This window comes from Cygnus atratus, chromosome Z (genome assembly GCF_013377495.2).
Source record: "Cygnus atratus isolate AKBS03 ecotype Queensland, Australia chromosome Z, CAtr_DNAZoo_HiC_assembly, whole genome shotgun sequence".
Lineage (NCBI taxonomy): Eukaryota > Metazoa > Chordata > Aves > Anseriformes > Anatidae > Cygnus > Cygnus atratus.
The window spans coordinates 71,414,233-71,431,689 of NC_066396.1; the positions used below are offsets into that span (position 1 = coordinate 71,414,233).

General features: G+C 43.6%; 1 protein-coding gene across 2 annotated transcripts in view; it reads left to right on the forward strand.

The window, feature by feature from the left end:
* MOB3B (MOB kinase activator 3B) overlaps positions 1 to 17,457 on the forward strand; it is a 100,969-nt gene that overhangs the window by 77,945 nt on the left and 5,567 nt on the right. For both annotated transcript variants that reach the window (XM_035562978.2, XM_050716325.1), the window contains one exon: positions 7,767 to 7,969. In XM_035562978.2, coding sequence (XP_035418871.1) covers positions 7,767 to 7,969 — 203 coding nt within the window. The remainder of the gene's footprint in view (positions 1 to 7,766; positions 7,970 to 17,457) is intronic.

The window sequence follows — 17,457 nt, forward strand, 5'->3', positions numbered from 1 at the left end:
GTCCAGTGTGCTCTGGTTCCTATTCCAGCGTGATGGAAAATGGGCTTCCTTTTATTTGACAAACATGTTACTGCAGAGAGCAGGAGCACTCCTAAGAGCAGGACTTTACACACATCGGTGTGTGTTTACAGGGGAAGAGGGAGGCAGGGAGTGGGAGGCCGACCTCTTCTACGGAGGCAGTTCTGAGAAAACAAGGGAAGGAGAATTTGGGAGCCCGGAGAGGTCCCATAGAGCAGGGGGAGGGGCTGGGGGCAGCGGGGGCAGCATTGCTCAGGCTGAAGCCTCAGACCTGTGCGCAGTGAGATTCACAGTCGGGCAGGTGGGTAGGGTTGGGTTGGTTCCTGTCTCTTCAGCTGGTGGGTCCATTCGATTTTACAACACTTTCAACAGCTGTAAAAACAGAGTAGTAAAAAACATCTGTTACGTTACCCCCGGATGTGGTGTTATAAAAGCATGAGTAGTTAAAAGCAGTTTGGGAAGCCCTGACTGACTCTTGCTTGCCAGCATGTGGATTTCTCTCCCAGGACACCAGGCTTCACTCGAAGCTGCTCTGTTGTAAGTCAGGGTTAACTCGAACAGAGTCAGGACACAGATTTTGTTCTGCTTTCACTTAGTTTTCTGGACCAGGACTCCCAGTCTCCCACTGAATTTCCCTTGCATGCTGCTGTTTAATTCTCTTTCCCTGTCTCATGGGAGAGAGCTGCGTTTTACTGCAGAGAAAAATTACTTCTTTAAAACTTACAATTTTTTTTTTCCAAAGAACTGTCAATATACACTGAAAATACCTTTGTGCAGGTAATCGATTCCTAGCTCAGCTCAGGTATCAGAGGATCAGAAAATGGCTCGCCCTGGGAGAGACACAAGGGCTGGGATCTGAGTTGTTTGTGCTCTCTCAATGTTCCTCTTAGTGGCCCCCTGGAAAGGAATCGAGCACAACAGTCATTTCAGAGAGCAAACATTGCTTTAGTGATATTAACCATGTTGACCTTTCAAATCCAGTGACTTGTTAATGTCACGTCGTAGATTTGGGCAGGTGTAAGGCCTCTGCTTTTAGTTAGATGCTAGAACACGATGTGTGCTGGGGACAGCAGGCGGTTCTGTCTTAGTGCTTCTCCAAGACCACGCTGCTTGCTGCTTGCAGTAATGCTTCACATTGCCTCTTCTTACGGCAGGAGCAAGCCCAAGAGGGGCCCTCGGAACAGCGTGTCCTCGTGAAATGAATGGGAGACCAGAATGTTTGTTTCCTGAAAATATCAGAAGTTAGTAACAAAAATGAAAACCATGCTGGGCAGTGGTGTACTCAGCATGGGATGCTGAAACCATGTCATTACCCAGAAATTGTCAGGCTGTGGTAGGTGCAGTAGGGATGAAGCTGTTAACAGACCTGTGCCAGGTGGGAAGGAGAGTTTTTCCACTGATGCTTTAGTCAGGCTCCAGTGTTTTTGTACTTTTTTTTTTTTTTTTTAACATTGGCTCAGCACTTTGCTAAATTCTCTTTTCCCACCCTAAGCTCTCACGTGTTACACTGCCAAATGACTGCAATTTCTGCCCCAGAAGTGGCTGCCTTTTGCTGATCTGTAATATAGCCCCTGCTAAGGCAGGGAGAGCCATAAATTACTCTAATGGATCTCCAAGCCTGTTTTAGACTCTGTATCTATTAATGCCATACACAGTTGTCCAAATGCAGAGCTCCAGCAAATCTCATTTTGTTTCTATGGTGAAGGTGGCTCTTCCAGGGCAGACAGATGTGTTTGATGAGTTGCTCTGTCACAGAAGCATGATTCAGCTGCTTTTTATGGCCCTCGGTTTCCTTATCGCCTTGCGGGCCTGCAGATCTGTCCTAATGGGTTTCTTGGCCTGATTGTCGGCTGGAGCAGAGCTCACCTTGCCTGGGACAGGCAACAGGAGAGCGTCCAGTTCAAGTGGTTTGTGTACTTAGGTACTTACATGCCTCTAAGACACCTGGTGGAGTTAATTAAATGGCAAAATGTACTGCCGTCATCCACTTGTTGGTGTACAGCAGAGGAGAGAGCTGCTGGATGCTCGGGCAGTGCAGTTTCAAAAATTCTCTGATGTGTGCCCTTTTCCCCTTAAACGGCCCTTTTTAAAAACAGTGGCATGTTTTTAAGCAGCATTTGCAGTAGTATATTATCCATCCTTTTGCTGATGGAGAAAGGAGTCCCCCTTCTTCTCCCATATGCGTGTTTTTAAAAAAAGAATGAATTAGGACTGTGGCCTGCTTAAGGACTTTAAAACGCACCATGCTATTTCTGTGCACAATTGCCAAAGGGCTTACCATCTTCCCTTGGGTAAAGCGAGTCTTCAAACCACACAAATACAGAAGGTCAGAAGTGCTCGTGGATCTGGCATCGCAGAAGATTTAGCTGGGGCTGCGTTTTTGTTGCAAGCTGCCGGCAGGAGCATGAGCCAGCCCAGAGCCAAGGGCAGTGTTGCAGGCAGAAAGGCCGAGCAGCACAGCCTGTTCCTCAGCGCAAGCTTCCTGAGACTGCACGCATTTTTCCTCTTTCCTAGAGAAGAAAAAAGAGGCAGCAAGGAGAAAAATGCATCATGACTTTCTTCCTGTGGTGCTCACCTGCTTCTGGGGGAGGTCATTACACGTGTTGAGGTGAGGGGAGTCATGATGGTTTTGTGTCAAAGGAGACAACCTCCGTGCCAGTTGTATTCATCTCAGACCCTCTTTTTGACCTTTTAGACCCTTTTTGACCCTTTTAGACCCGCCCAATTTAGTTTCTTTAACATTTGGTCTCTATCTGTCTCTCGTCCCACCGATATTCTGTGTCACACAACGAACAGGTTTTGTATTGACAGGGCTTCATCACGACATGAAAACATCTCCGTGTTTTAAACCAACAGGCCATTAACTCACTGGTGGACACTGCACAAGCCCTTTTAGCAGATAACACTAACAATACTGCTTTTCTAGACTGAGTTTCCTGGGAGGTGGGCCTTGGCAGTGTCTGTTGTTGCTATGTAAGTGGATTACTCACAGAAGTAAGACCATAGGCCAGTAGTGTCAATACTGGGCTATATGTCCACTTGCTGGAAGGGGATTAGGTCTGGAGGCTCACTCAGGCAAAGAACCAAATCTGCTGATAGAAAATTAAGAAAGGTAGGTAGGGAACAAATAAGACTGTTTTTGAAAAGAAGGGGAAGTCCTTTTTTCCAGTGGAAGAGAAAGTGTTAAAACTCGATAAATCAGGTGAGTTGAGCTTTGGAATTTGCACAGAATCCTGCTCATGTTAAGTGTAGCCTTTTCTAGCAAGTAAAGAGAATCACAGAATCGTAGAATCATTTAGGCTGGAAAAGATCCATAAGATCATCAAGTCCAACCATCACCTGACGCTACCAAGTCCTCCACTAAACCATGTCCCTGAGCATCCCATCCACACGTCTCTTAAATACCTCCAGGATGGTGACTCCACCACCTCCATGGGCAGCCTGTTCCAATGCCTCAACACCCTCTCCATAAAGAAATTCTTCCTAATTTCCAGCCAGAACCTCCCCTGGCACAACTTGAGGCCCTTCCCTCTAGTCCTATCACTATTTATCTATGAGAAGAGGCCGACCCCCAGCTCCCCACACCTTCCTTTCAGGTAGCTGTAGAGGGCAATAAGGTCTCCCCTGAGCCTCCTCTTCTCCAGACTACACAACCCCAGTTCCCTCAGCTGCTCCTCACAGGACTTGTGTTCCAGGCCCTTCACCAGCTTCGTAGCCCTTCTCTGGGCACGCTCCAGGGCCTCGATGTCCTTGTACGGAGGGGCCCAAAGCTGAACACAGTACTCAAGGTGCGGCCTCACCAAAGCAGAGCACAGGGGGATGATCACCTCCCTGCTCCTGCTGGCTACACTATTCCTGACACAGGCCAGGATGCTGTTGGCAACCTTGGCCACCTGGGCACACTGCCGGCTCATGTTCAGGTGACCATCAATCAGCACCCCCAGATCCTTTTCCTCTGCACAGCTTTCCAGCCACTCTGCCCCAAGCCTGTAGTGCTGCATGGGGTTGTTGTGGCCAAAGTGCAGGACCCATCACATAGCCATGTTGAATTAGCAGAAAGGCCAAGGAAGGGAGGTGGGAGCAACGAGGAGGAGGTGGCTGTTCTGTCGTGTTCTGGTGCACCTCCTTTTCTGCAAGAGGAAGCTGTTGTTAGCCCTGGCAAGCCCAGCACATACGTGGTTATCACCACGCTGGCCACGTTTGCTGCTGGCTATGCTATACCTGTCTGTCCTCCACTGAATTGTTTTCCATTTGCATGTATAACCCTGAAGTAAAGGAGCTTACACGGTGTGACTGGGATGTTTAAGAGTGTTTGCATAACTTGGCACCTTCCTGGGACATTATCAGGAGCTCTGGGGTTTTGAGCTCCAGGTCAACAAAGAGGATCATCCTGTTACATTCTTCTGATACAGCAGCGCTGGGTCTTAGCCTGCAGAAGAATCAAAGCTAACAGTTGTTCATGCATCCAGAAATATGTTTTTTGTGTGTTTTTTTTTTTTTCTTCCATCAAATAGCAACTAGCTTAAAAAAATTCACTGTCATCTCTGTATTCCTTTGCCTTTTAATAACATGGTTTAGCAATCTAATTTGATGGTTCTGCATTCTGTTTGTATCACCTTGCAGATACCGAGACAGTCATCTTTCTTGGAAGCACTCAGACTTAAATACTTGGACCATGTTTTTTTTTAATTCTTTTCAAATTTCCAAGAAACAAATTATGAAACACGGACTGCATGCTGAAAAGGGTTTGGAGGGGGTGAAGGCAAAGGCTACTGCTGCTCAGCTGAAGGACTGCTGGCTCCTCAGCAAGTCAAGGATCTAAATCTAAGCTAGTCATTTCCCAAGGGTCACTGGTAATGATTGCACTTGGTACTTGACTTATTTATAACAGTTGCAGTGGGAAGAAAACATTAGGCCAAATTCTGACCTCAGAATATAAATCTGGAACCAGCTCACTCTGATTTTTCAAGTCTTGATGGCATTACTTTGGATTCATTTTGCTGTAACTCAGTTCAGGATCTGTTCTGTTGTATTAGGTATGTTTTTTCCTTCGAGATGGCATTTCTGCCACCCTTCTTGTCTAATTTCATGGACTGCAATGATCCTTCTATTGCCAGTCTGATGTCTTGGGCTCGCTTTTGGCAGCTGTGGCAGCAGTGGGACCTTCTTCATTACAGTGTTGTTCTTGCAGTCCCGGGGATGGACCTGCTTGTTCTGCACTTGGGGCGTGTATGTTCTGGCCTAGGAAACTCTGCCCTCCTTGCTCAGGTCAGCTTGCAGTGACAACATCAGGAACTCCCCCCGCCCCCTTTTTTTAAGTTTTACGTATTTTTTAGAGGGCGTCTTTAAAATTCTGGTTTGGGTAGATGAACAAAACTGTAAATCAGGCTGCTGCTCTAGCTGTTCCTGAAGAAATATGATCCACCTGGTTAACTAACTGGTGTTTCTGTTACATCTTTTGGATATATTTATTTTGCCTTTGGAAATGACAACCCACTTTTAATAATACTGGTGTTTGGCTAATTGTGTGGGGTTTTGATTCAAATATTGCCAAGACAGCTGTACCTATTGTGATTTCTGTAGCTTAGAGATGTCTCAGATCATGGCTTGAGCATTTAGGCCTCCTCCTCCATGGCCTGAGATACTAGCTGTGGCTTTGAGATGAATTAATTCCTATGAATGGATGTGACAACCAATAGCAAATGTTTCTGAAGGAGGTAAAGTAGCTGTGCTTCAACAGATGCAGTTATTTCTCTGGGCCCTAGTTTGCGCATCAGGAGCAAGAAGGGCTGTATTGAGTCTTTGAAGCTGCCCAAAATTATTTCAAAAGGATTTGCCTACAATGAGCCAGAACAAGCCAAAGAAACCAAGGCACTTTGGCACACATTTGTACCTTGGTGATGGCAAACGTGGATGTAGTTCAGGGATATCCTGAGCATTTCTGTTAAATGAATAGTGGGAGTGAACTCTGCCATCCAGTCTTGTCCTTCCCACTTTCCATACCTTGTCCCTCAGTGTGGTAAACTGAATTTCATTCATGGCCTGTACATTAGTTCTGCTTTGCTGGCCTTTGTTACTGCTCAGGAAACGTGTGAGAGAAAGAGCACCAGAGCTTCCTTGACGGCTCTCTTGATTTCACACGCTCAGACCTTTAATCCTGCGTATGCTGCAGACTGGGGTCTGCAGTCTTGCTGTACTTATTCGTGTTGTACTGTGTGTAGGCTGCTGTGTGCATAATATAAAAGACTGTTTCGTTTTAGTTTGACGGAATGTTAAGTTCTTCCAGATGACTAAGAAATTATTAGTATTAGTTGGGCCTAAACATAGTTTGTGCTCAGACCTACTCCTAGTCAGCATGGAGCGTACCTTTAGGGTCTGCCCGCTGGACTGATGCTGGGACACATCTGAGTGCCGATACTTCCCCACTTGTCTGTTTACAGGCATAGTGCTGCTCACATCAGCCATGGATACACCCTGGGATACCGACATATATGGGACCAGGGAGTCCAGAGTAAGGTGTGTTTTCCTGTTGTTGGGACCCAGAGTGATACAGCCACAGCTGATATTTTATTTAAAATTCTCTTTTAAGCAGGGAAATTCTCACTGTATGTCCTCAGTTTCCCTGGGCCATTTGTGCATTAATTCACTAGTCTCTTAGGAGTATTGAGCAATATGTAAGAGGATACTAAAATTTTAAAACCATAAAGTTTGGTATAATGTTAATTTAATATCTCCGTCTTCTTTCTGCAAATAATAAACATTTTCCTTGTTGAGAGCATGAGCCAGATTTCCAGTGGTTATGGAGCTGGTGAGCTGTGAGATTTTTATTTTTTTTTTAAAGAAATATTAATTACAGTTATGTAGTTCAGATCTGACTAAAACGTGGAATGTAACATAAAATCAGGAGGATACGCAAAAAAACAAAGTAGTAGTGGAGTTTTGAGGATGCCACTGAAGTCATCATGTCCAGGGCACAGCCATAGAAGGAGATGAATCCTTCAGGGTTTTGTGGCAGCTACATGATACAGGATGCCATGTGAGATAAGTCTCTAATGAAAGGGGAGTGTTCAAGGCACTGTTTGTGCTACATTGTGGATGCCTGGCAATTTACTTGCAAATCTTACTTTTGCTGCTGCTTTGGAGTCTCCAGCTGCAGACTGGTCTAACTTACAAGCTATTTTGGGATGGTTTTTTTTGTGTACCTGCAAAAACATGCAGATCTATGAGCTTTTCTATAAAACAGCAGTCATAGCGGTACACATAGCTGAGAGGAATGTGAAAGCGAAGGGAATGGTCCTTTAATCTCTCTTCATTATTAAATCTGACATGGTGAACATGCCAGTGTTGAGTAAGATGGGCAGAAGACAGTCTATCACTTCTAGGACAAACTCTGTCTATAAAAGTATGTGAGAGCCACTTCAGGACGTAAAGCCATTGGTGTTAATGAGGCAGCGTGCAGTCCAGTGAAAATCACTGAATGTTACAACACGGACTGTTCCTCCGTTAAACTACTAAGGGAAAAAAGATCCAGTACCTATTGGTCTTGAGCCATTAAAATGCTTATGTATCTGGTTACCTTTGGTGCTAGCAGTAAGCTAAACAGATGCATGAAGTGATCTCATGGGTTGGAAAGGAGGCCCAAGAAGTCATAGCCTCTTTTGTAGTTACAAACTTCTGCTTTGCTCCAAAGCCATTGTCGTGGGAGGATGACAGGATGGTTGTGACAACCCTGCCTTCTCTATTCACAGGTGTTCCTTTTCCAAAGAACTTCCTTCAGATCTGCAAGAAGATACTCTGCCGGCTTTTTCGGGTGTTTGTTCACGTCTACATTCATCACTTTGACCGTATCATCCTTATGGGGGCTGAGGCCCACGTCAATACCTGTTACAAGCATTTTTATTACTTTGTGACAGAGCTCAACCTGATAGACCGCAAAGAACTAGAGCCTTTGGTAAGTGTGAGGTCTGGGAGAAAGCTCTAGGAAATTTTACAAATGCCCTTCACTGAGCCTTTCCCACACTTGTTGAAGTGGGTTTCCTCTGGGGATAAAGTCTGTGGTTGAACACAGGCAATTTAAAAGGAAGAACTTTGCCTCTGACCACAGATCTGTTCCATCTGCTGCAGCATTTGTGGCGTGCTCAGTAGGCTCAGTCAAAAGATAAAAATGCAATGTGTTTTGTATGGAAAAATGCAAGGTGGGGAATGCTGTCATTTGAAATTAGAAATTCATTTTTATTCTGCTCCTTCCTGTACTATATGTTTTATAGAGAGGTTTTTTTGTTTGTTTTTTTCACTAGTTAGTAACAGCATGGTTCTCATAGCAGTCACCTGAATACATGTGAAGGGAACAGTGGTCTGTATAAAGGTGAAATGTTTTTTTTTTTTAAATCTTTAGGTAGGTGTTTGTGAAAGTACTGAGTGTGTTAGATCTGGATCTAAGTGAAACAGATGAGGTGAGACAGAGGTTCAGACAATTAACAGCATAACAAAACCAGACACTTCATTTTGGCCTGAGGTGGATCAAAATGAAACTCATTGTATCCAAAAGTAAGATTTAAGAAATGGAAACACTTTTGGTGTTGCTCATAAATGCAAATAAAATAAAAGTGTAGACAGAGGAGTAAAAGTATGGGACAATTCAGAAAGCAGTTGATGTACAAACCCTCACTGTGGTGGTTTAGCCAACTTTAAAAGGGATCAGGGCAACATTTCTCCACAGGTCAGGGTTTGGAAAGTACTGTATCATACAGCTCATCTATGCAGTGCTAGAACCACTGGGAATTCTTTTCCCACAGAAGCACGGAACAGCTGAGGCTGGCTGGCACCCGTGGACACCCTGTAGTCCAGCCCACTCCTCTGAAGGCAGTGTCACCTACAGTGGGTTGCCCACGACCATCTCCAGGCAGGTTTTCAGTCATAGGGGCACATAAAGGCACATTGCAAGGAGATGGTATTAAATATTCCCGGAAGCGTGGCAAAGTGGTGTTTCTGTGGGATTTTGAGCTGTTGCAGGGGTGGTACGTGTACACGCTGTGTAATGACTGAAGCCTAGCAGGAGAGCAGGCTAGGAATGTGCTCCAACTGGTGTGTGCTTCCCCCTTGCCTTCCAGTATTCCCTCCCTTCACAAAACTACCCTTAGCGCTATCACAGGATGCAGCATTATGAACTTTGCTGGGCTTCATGTTCTTCCAGAAAACTGCTCCACCTGCACTGGGAGGGCACCAGCTGACGAAGCCCCACCTGCTTCTTCCATCTCCCTGTCCATCACTTGGGTGGGTGTCAGCGGCATGGAAATGCAGAAAAAAAACAACAACAAATGTCTGTACTTTTGTCTTCAGCTGGTCACAGAGAAGGGGAGGAGCTGCCAAACAACAGCAGACTTTGCAAATAATCTTGAATTCTAGTGTGGTAGTTGAGGACAACCTGTGCCCTGCCAGGTTCACCATGGCAGGAAATGAGCCTACATTATCTCCCTTAATTAGAAAATAGGCCAAGAGCTGATTAAATAAAAAACAGACTGCCACATGCTTTAATAAACAGGAAGGCAACTGACTTATCAACGTATCTTCAAAAAGGGAGAATAATGAGGGAAGCAGGCAGTAGATGAATAGTAATATTAGCCTGCTGGCAGGACTTACTCTGTCTGTTTAAAACAGATTTTATCAGCCTTCTGCAACCCCGTACAGCAGCTGTAAAATCAAATGAAGCAAATGAGTCAAATAGGGTTCCCCCCTTCCATTCAGGAGTTGCATAGCTTCAGTTGAAGTGGGGGCTGTAGTCTAAAATGCTCCTTATCTTTTTCACATCCCCAAGGCTGTGTTAATTTGACAGATCCCTGAGTCTTTCACAGAGCTGCTTTGGGAGGAAAAAAATGGAAGCTGGCACACTTTCTGACCACGCAGGTGGTCCTGAAGAAAACAAGGCATGGCCAGTTGGTTAATGTGGGAGGAAATAAGAAGTCTGAGGACATACCTGGCCTCTTGCACCGTTGACAGGCAGACAGGCAGTGTACACCATGGGAGGTCTCAGAAGACCCTTGTGGCATGTCTCCATGGGGAAGTTATCAGGAAATAAACAAAGGTCTGAATTTAGGATGTGGCATCTGCTTTGTACTGGCTCCGAGTGACTGATTTTATCCTCCACTGTCACAGTTCACCTTAGTTTACCTCTGAACCTGTTTCAGTGGCTGAAAGTAGTCTAGTTGGGCGACGTCCATGCCTTCATCCCATTCTCACCTTATGCAGATGCTTACACAGGACGCTTGAAACACTTAATCTAAATGTACTTTTTAGTGGGACTCTTAGTGCAGCTCCAGAAGCAGTAATGCTCTTCTGCTTTTTTCTCCTGCACTCTTCTTTTTAAACAACTGATTTCTTAGCATGTAGGACTTAAGACCACGCCAAAGCACCTTGTAAGCACATTGTGAGCAAAACAGTCCTGAGCTGGGGAATTCTGCTTCATTTTTGCCAATTAAAAAAAAAGCTTTTGATAACTAATATGGACATCAAGGGGGAAAAAAAGACTAGTAATTGAACAAAGCACTCAGGAAAGAAAGTCCTTTTTCCCCAGGCTCAAATTTAACAGAAACCTTCTCTCCCCTCTTCGGAGTCTCCACTCACTCTAGTTTTGCCACATTACACCCAGACATTGCCAGTCCCTTTGGTGAGGTGAGGGATGATGCAGGAGGCAGGGGTTGTATGCAATGCTTTATTTCTGCTGCTTTTTACATGTTTTCCTCCACTCCAGCATGTGTTTACTGTGGGGCACAGTCCCTCAGGGTGTCTCAGCTGTGGCATGGGCTGCCCATGGCCCATGGCCCCTTCAGAGGTGTGCCTGCTCTGCATGGGGCACCTCCAACCACGACCCCAACAGTGCCTCCATCCCCGTGTCCTTGCCTTCTAGCAGCTGCTGCTCTTTCTGAAGTGTTTGTGAACAGAGGAGCCACAGGCTTCTCTGGTTGAAGTTCTGGCACACGGTGGGTTATTTATGGCAGTTTTGGAGCCAGCTGAAAGTGGCTGTGAGTGGCAGAGGGCAGTTGTTGGCCTCCCACCACCCCTGTAGCCCTCTGCTATCAAAACCCTGCCAGTTAAGCCCAGTACAAAGCACTCTCTGCAAAGTAAGGTGCAAGTGTTAGTTATCATATGCAATCCGTTGGGTGAAGCCTTGCATTTTGTTTCGAATTTGGGTTTCTTACCTATCAACAGGTAAACTAATAGCTCTCTTCATGAGTTTCCCTCTGTTGGATATAATATTTAGTGGATATAGTATTTAGACAGTATTGTGAGCTTGAATTCATCGGTGTTTGTGAAGTGCTCTGGTACCACTAAATAAGAGCTGTAATAAGAGTAGAACTTGCTCCTGGTTCATCTTCCTCCGTTCAGGTCGATCATCAGCTTGTTTATTTTTAAGGAATACAAGCTGCTGCATGCAAGGCAACATAATCCCTTCCAAATACTTCTTGATTTCTTTAGCTCAGCCCAGTGAGCTGAGTCATAAATCTGATTTTCCTGTAAAGGGAGGTGAGTACCTTCCCTGATACGCATCTCTTTCCATTACTCTTATCTCAGAGAAAGGCTAACTAGCAGGAATAAAGTGCTGCTGCAGGTGGAGCAGCCTCCCTGTAAAGGAGTTTATCTTTTGAAAGTGTCTGCTAGGTATGACACAGCCTCCGGTCACAGAAGCAGTTTCCCTGGCTCTGCTGCTTCGAAGAAGCTGAATTCCTCCTTCCATTCCTGAAGGCAGCGGGCTCTTTTTGGATGCTGGGTTTGGTGATCACAAAGACTATTTACTGCTGTGCTCCAGGCTTAGCTGGAGAGGCAGTGAAGTGTCATGAAACCTGAGGATCAGCACAACCACAGCAGCGTGTCCTCTAGTAAAGGAAGGGGGAAAAAACAGGCTTCTGAAAAGCAATAAAATTAGTGCCAGGCAGACATTAAACCACAGTGCTTTTTTTCCCCTGAGTCAGAAGGTGCCTGCCAGACAGACACAGAGGCAAAGAATCCTGCAGCTGTATTTCTCCTCTTTTTCAGTCATTTTAGATTCGGAGGCCTTAGAGATTTGTGGCTGAACCTCAATGCAAAGCATTTTGTCAGGTAACAGCATGACAACAGGTGAGGCAACAGTTTGCTCCCAACTTCCTAGTGTATGTTGCAGTATCTTGATTTGATTTCTAAATCTCGGCATTTTCACTGGCCTGCTATTTCAGTATGCCTTGTGCTTGTCAGAGTTAGATTAAATTAAAAAGTACACCCCAAAACATGGTGAGATTTCAATGTTAAATTTAAAGATCTGAGCATAGTGTAAATTCATTCGAAGGAGCAAGGTTCTTAAGACACATTTTTTTTTCCTTGTGGGAGGTGTGGACCTATCTCTTTCTCTCGCTACTGAGCATTACTGGTTAGCATAACCTTAAGGTACATCTCTAAAAAAAATTGTTATTCGGTCTTCTTGCTGTGCAAGTTTGAGGAAGGTCATAGAGGGCCTGGAAATCTGTGCAGGGCCTGTGTATTCGATATGTACTTTGAAACTTGTGTTCTAATAACAAATCTAGGTGGCAAAAACACGTATATTTCAGAACCGTGGGCAGGTCAGGGGTTCATCTGGTGCCAAAGAGCTGTGGGAAGTGATGAGCAAGGGGGTCAAACGCTGGCAAATACGATGGAAGGGTTCATGTGGTTTGAGTACATTTGCTTCTCTCTCAGTTACCAGGAATTGTCAAATGCACACATCTATTGGCCAGACAGAGATACCAGCATATGCCATTTTTGTACATTTTTATGTTTAACCAACACAGTGTCCTCTTACAGAGCAGGGAGTATCTTTTGTGCTCTTTTAGAAATATCAAAAAATACATAGCAAACCAGTCAGATTCCCAGCAGATTCCTATGCAACTTTGAAAACTATTGATTGCAGTGAAATTCCCCTCTGAGGACAGGGATAAAAGACAGAAGAATGTGGCCATCTGCTTTGCTCATACTCTAGAAATCTTTTTTTTTATAATTCCCATCCCTTGAAAACTTTGACCTTTCTCTCAGAAGTAATTTTTTGATAAACATTTTGTTTTATGAGAACAGAAAGTAATAACTACATTCGGATGGAGAAAAACAGAGAAGGGTTTTACTTAAGCATGTTGTTATGATAACTGTTAAAATACTGATTTAATTTTGATGTGGAGACAATCAGCTATGGTAGCAAATAGATAATTTGGGGGTTGGAAGTGGTGGCAGTCAGTGGAGCTGCATGCATAAAAATGGACAAACTGGTAATTGCCTTCATGGGGATGGAGTTCATTTGCAGAATAAACAAAGATAATGTCTTCTTTCCTTATTCTCTATAATTCTGAATGTAAAATCTTCCATTGACCTTGTGGCGTGATTGGCTTCTGATAACATTTTCATCCAATATTAGGACTCACTTAAAAGTAAACACATGTTTTTTGTTTGTTTGTTTGTTTATTTCTCTGGGAAACTTCCTTTCTCAATGGAACTTCTAATGTTTGTCCAAGCAGTCTAGCAAGTAAAGAGATGAGTGTTTAATACATCAACCTAAGCATTAAACTTTGTTCAGGCTTTGTATTTTTTCCCCCCTTATCAGGCTATGTTGTATGTTAATTGCAAAAACCCATCATGGTCTGAGTGACAGTAGGATTTCAAAGTTAAAATTCATTCAGGAAATTTCACAGTGAGGTTTGTGCTCTACCTTCCCACATTTTATGCTTCAGAGCCAAGTTGCTGCCCTGATTACACTGATGTAAATCTGGGGCACTTTCTTCTCAGTCAGTGGGATTATTTGATATCTTCCCACAAAATTCAGAGGAAAATTGTAGCCCTACAGTCTTGGGTGGTATATTCATGTGCTGTTTTGTCACCAACCCCAGTACTACACAGTGTGCTGGTTTTTATGCTTCTGTACCCCATGGACAGGTTTGTGCACACATTTAGCAGAATGGCCAAAAGTGACACGGGGAAAAAGAAGAGTTATTTTTGTATACAGCTGGGATGTAAAAAATGCCTGCTGTATGTGGCATTGTTGTGAATAGGCAGTATTTCCACCTCCAGGTCTTTCATCCAATATTTTCTTTAATCTATTTTAAAAAAATCACTTAAGGTATGGTTTCACAGTCATACCACAATAAGCGCAGCCTGAAACTGGAAAAGATGGTCCTGCCCTTCCTATCACCCAAGCTACCTATTCCCTGTGTCAGAGCGAGCCTTTGCATTACCATCATCAGACCCAAGGACTGATCAGCTGAACAACACCAGTTCAGCCAAAACTGATGTTTTTGCCAGGATGCTTTCTGGAGCAGTTGCACACAGCCTTGTATCGGCACAAGGCACATGGTGAAAACATGGAGCCAGGGGAAAATGTAATGGTATGACTGTCACCTTCATGGCAGCACAAGCACAGGCAAAAATGTAGTCCTTTCCCTGCGTGCTGGACAAGTGAACATCCCCACCTTAACATGGCAGCTTGGGCTTGCAGCAGCTGCTTGTGCCGGTGCAGCCACTGGCTGTAGGAATCACACAGAAGTCAACCAACTTCCTTCACCCTGCTTCAGGATGAGCTATTTAGCCATACTCGAAGCAAATGGTGTTCAGATGAACACTGTGAGTTTCTCGTTTTTACTTTTTGATTTGCCAGGGGTAGGTACAGCAAGGCTTAAGAATCAGTCCCCAAATCTGTCACTACTGTTCATGAAGCCCAAGTACCCGCTGCTAGACATCCAGTTTACTGCAAACAGTACATCTTTTCACAAAAAAATTAGCAGTTTTGCTGCCTGTCTCCCACAAAAAAAAAAAAAAAATGTTTATTCATCAGGCAGTTCATTGCCAGAAATGCCGTAGATGTTATAGAAATACTGTAAACATGGCCCATCTGTCAATAGCCACCTCCAGCCACCACCGCTTAACAAAACATGGCAAACTACTGGCATTTCGACAAGGGCACGTTCAGGTGAAACACGGCCGAGTTAAACAGGATGATTAAATGAGGCTTCTACTGCAGATACATTTTTCAAGCGTAGATTTTAAAACAGAATTATACCTTTCTTAATTCACTCTTTTTTCTTTTTTTTTTTTTTTCCAAATCATTGCTTTTTCTGCTTGGCTATTTTTTATGTTTGTGGTGAAAATGGAATTTGTACTTTTCCAGACCGTTTTCTCCATATATACATCCAGCCTTCGTGAAAGCAACGTTGGCACCCATAAATCAATGGACTGTGAAATAAGCAGTTTCAAACCCTGACATATAAATGATCTGCCAGTCAGCAAAGGAGAGTTTGAGCTTGAAAGCAAAGAACTAATTTCATTAAGTCACTGTGTTTTTGTTACCACTATCCTTCGTAGCTACCCAATTCTGTTTTTATATTGCTATTCATTACTACTGAAGTACAACCCTTTGGATCCTTCTGAATTGTCCCATTCTACAGCACTTAAAGGAGCAAGACAAGAATATTAGCACATCGTTTTAAAGGTATCTTTGTTTTTTTTATCCTTCTAGACTTTCCAGTGTGTTTTGTATTCTGTCCAGATGGCTTAAGCTTTAGGCAGGGAACCCATAAGGTTTAATCTTGTTCAGAGCCATAGGTGGTGCTCCAGAAGGATAGCTGGTCACTCTCTAATTGATCTGTCATGAACAGTTTATGACTCTGAAATCTACCAGTGAAGCTTCCATGTGAAAAACTTTTCTTTCTGCTCTCCTGGCACATTGGCATTGGGACATCCAAAGGGAGAGCAGGAAACCCTCTTACTGCATGTAGTACCGCTGCAGTAACAACAGATTGTCCTAATGGACAAACAGGCACCCAACTTTCCCGTCCCTCCTCCGACATCTGCCCTCCCACAAAATTGCATGCCACGCCTTCTGCTAGATGGAATTGACCATCAGCCTCTCTTCAAACAAAATTCACCTACCAAGTATCTACCATGCACCTTGTAGAAAAGTGCCTTCAACAGCCTGGTGTGCCAGCAGATGCAGAACAAATGCCTCATATGCATGTGTGTACAGGTAACGGGGGTCAGAGGCTGTGTGTGCGCTCAGTAGTTCTATCTGTGTATATAATGCAGGCATTCAGCTGTTCTAAAAATGTTCATAACTCAGGTACTTGTGTGTCAGTTTTATTGTATAAATTCATAGTAGTTTCCCTGAGAGGTTCGTGCTCATGGTTGTTATAAACTCTGTCACTCATTTCAGAGCAGTAGGCTGACGTACTACTTGTCTGGATATTATCCAGAAATAAATAAATAGTAGCTAAGTCAGCTTTAAAGTAGGCATTTCTTTCTTTCCTTCTTTCTGTTTTTTCTTTTTATTTTCTCCTGCTGTTTGCTGTAGTAAAAGAGTCCCTATTCAGGCAAGGCATGTCACTGCTTCTAACTAGCCATTGGTATCTTTTTTTTCCTTAAAAAAAAGAAAAACAAAAGACAAAGAAACCAAGCATTCCCTGCTGCCAGTCCCTGTTTTCCACTTCAACAAGATATGTTGATAATATGCAGCAGGATTTCTTTTACCCTGTACAAATTGCCAGAATTTCTCAACAAATGAATCTGATCTTTAAATGAAAAAGACATAAGTGATATCTGAAGAAATGCCATATTTGTTCCTCATCTCCTCCACTTCCTGCAAGAAATTACTGAAACAGATGAGAACATCAGGACTTAACGTTGCTGAAAAATAGAATTCTCAACTGTGATGCTCGAAAACAGCAAAGTCACAAGATGCCCTGCAGTGCCAGAGTTTTTGAGTAGATCCTTTCTGGCATGCATGTTTTTAATGACTATTTTTATCACGTCAGCTGCGTTGCTTACACTGAATCCAAACGTACAGTGCTAAGAACAGGAAGGCCGAATGGCAATCCTACTGACAATTTTCTGCATGTCAGTGATTCACCAGAGGTTTTGGTGTGGTTCTGTTTGGTGCTTCGGATTAGCCATTGTGCCATCTCGTGCTCTGACACAGTTCTGTCTATTTTGCGGTTACATAAGTATATGTTTCTTTCGCTGGTGAGACACTGCATGAATCCTGTTTTAAAGTTTAGCTAATGAATGTAAATTATAGGCTGTTGAATAAAAAGGGCTTCTCCAAATTAGCCCACAGTTCCTGTTTTGTGATAAACAACAACGCGTTTGTACTTCAAAGAGATTTATTAATACCAGATTAAAAGAGTTAGGGTTAACAGTCTAGGATAAAGTGAGAACAGGAACCTTCGAAGGAGCTTGGTCTTCCAACTGTGTTCAGTCCTGCAAAACATTAGAGGAGAAAATAACTATCAGTAGCACCCATTTGGTACTTTTGCAGTTCTTCCTTCACTTTTGTGTTACCAGAAACTCCCACCATATTGCTATAGTAGAAGAGGTATGTCAGTCAAAAAATCCTTTCCATAATTATTTGGCACTCCAGATCAGGTATGATATGAAAAGGAAACCTGAAACTCTGTCTTTGAT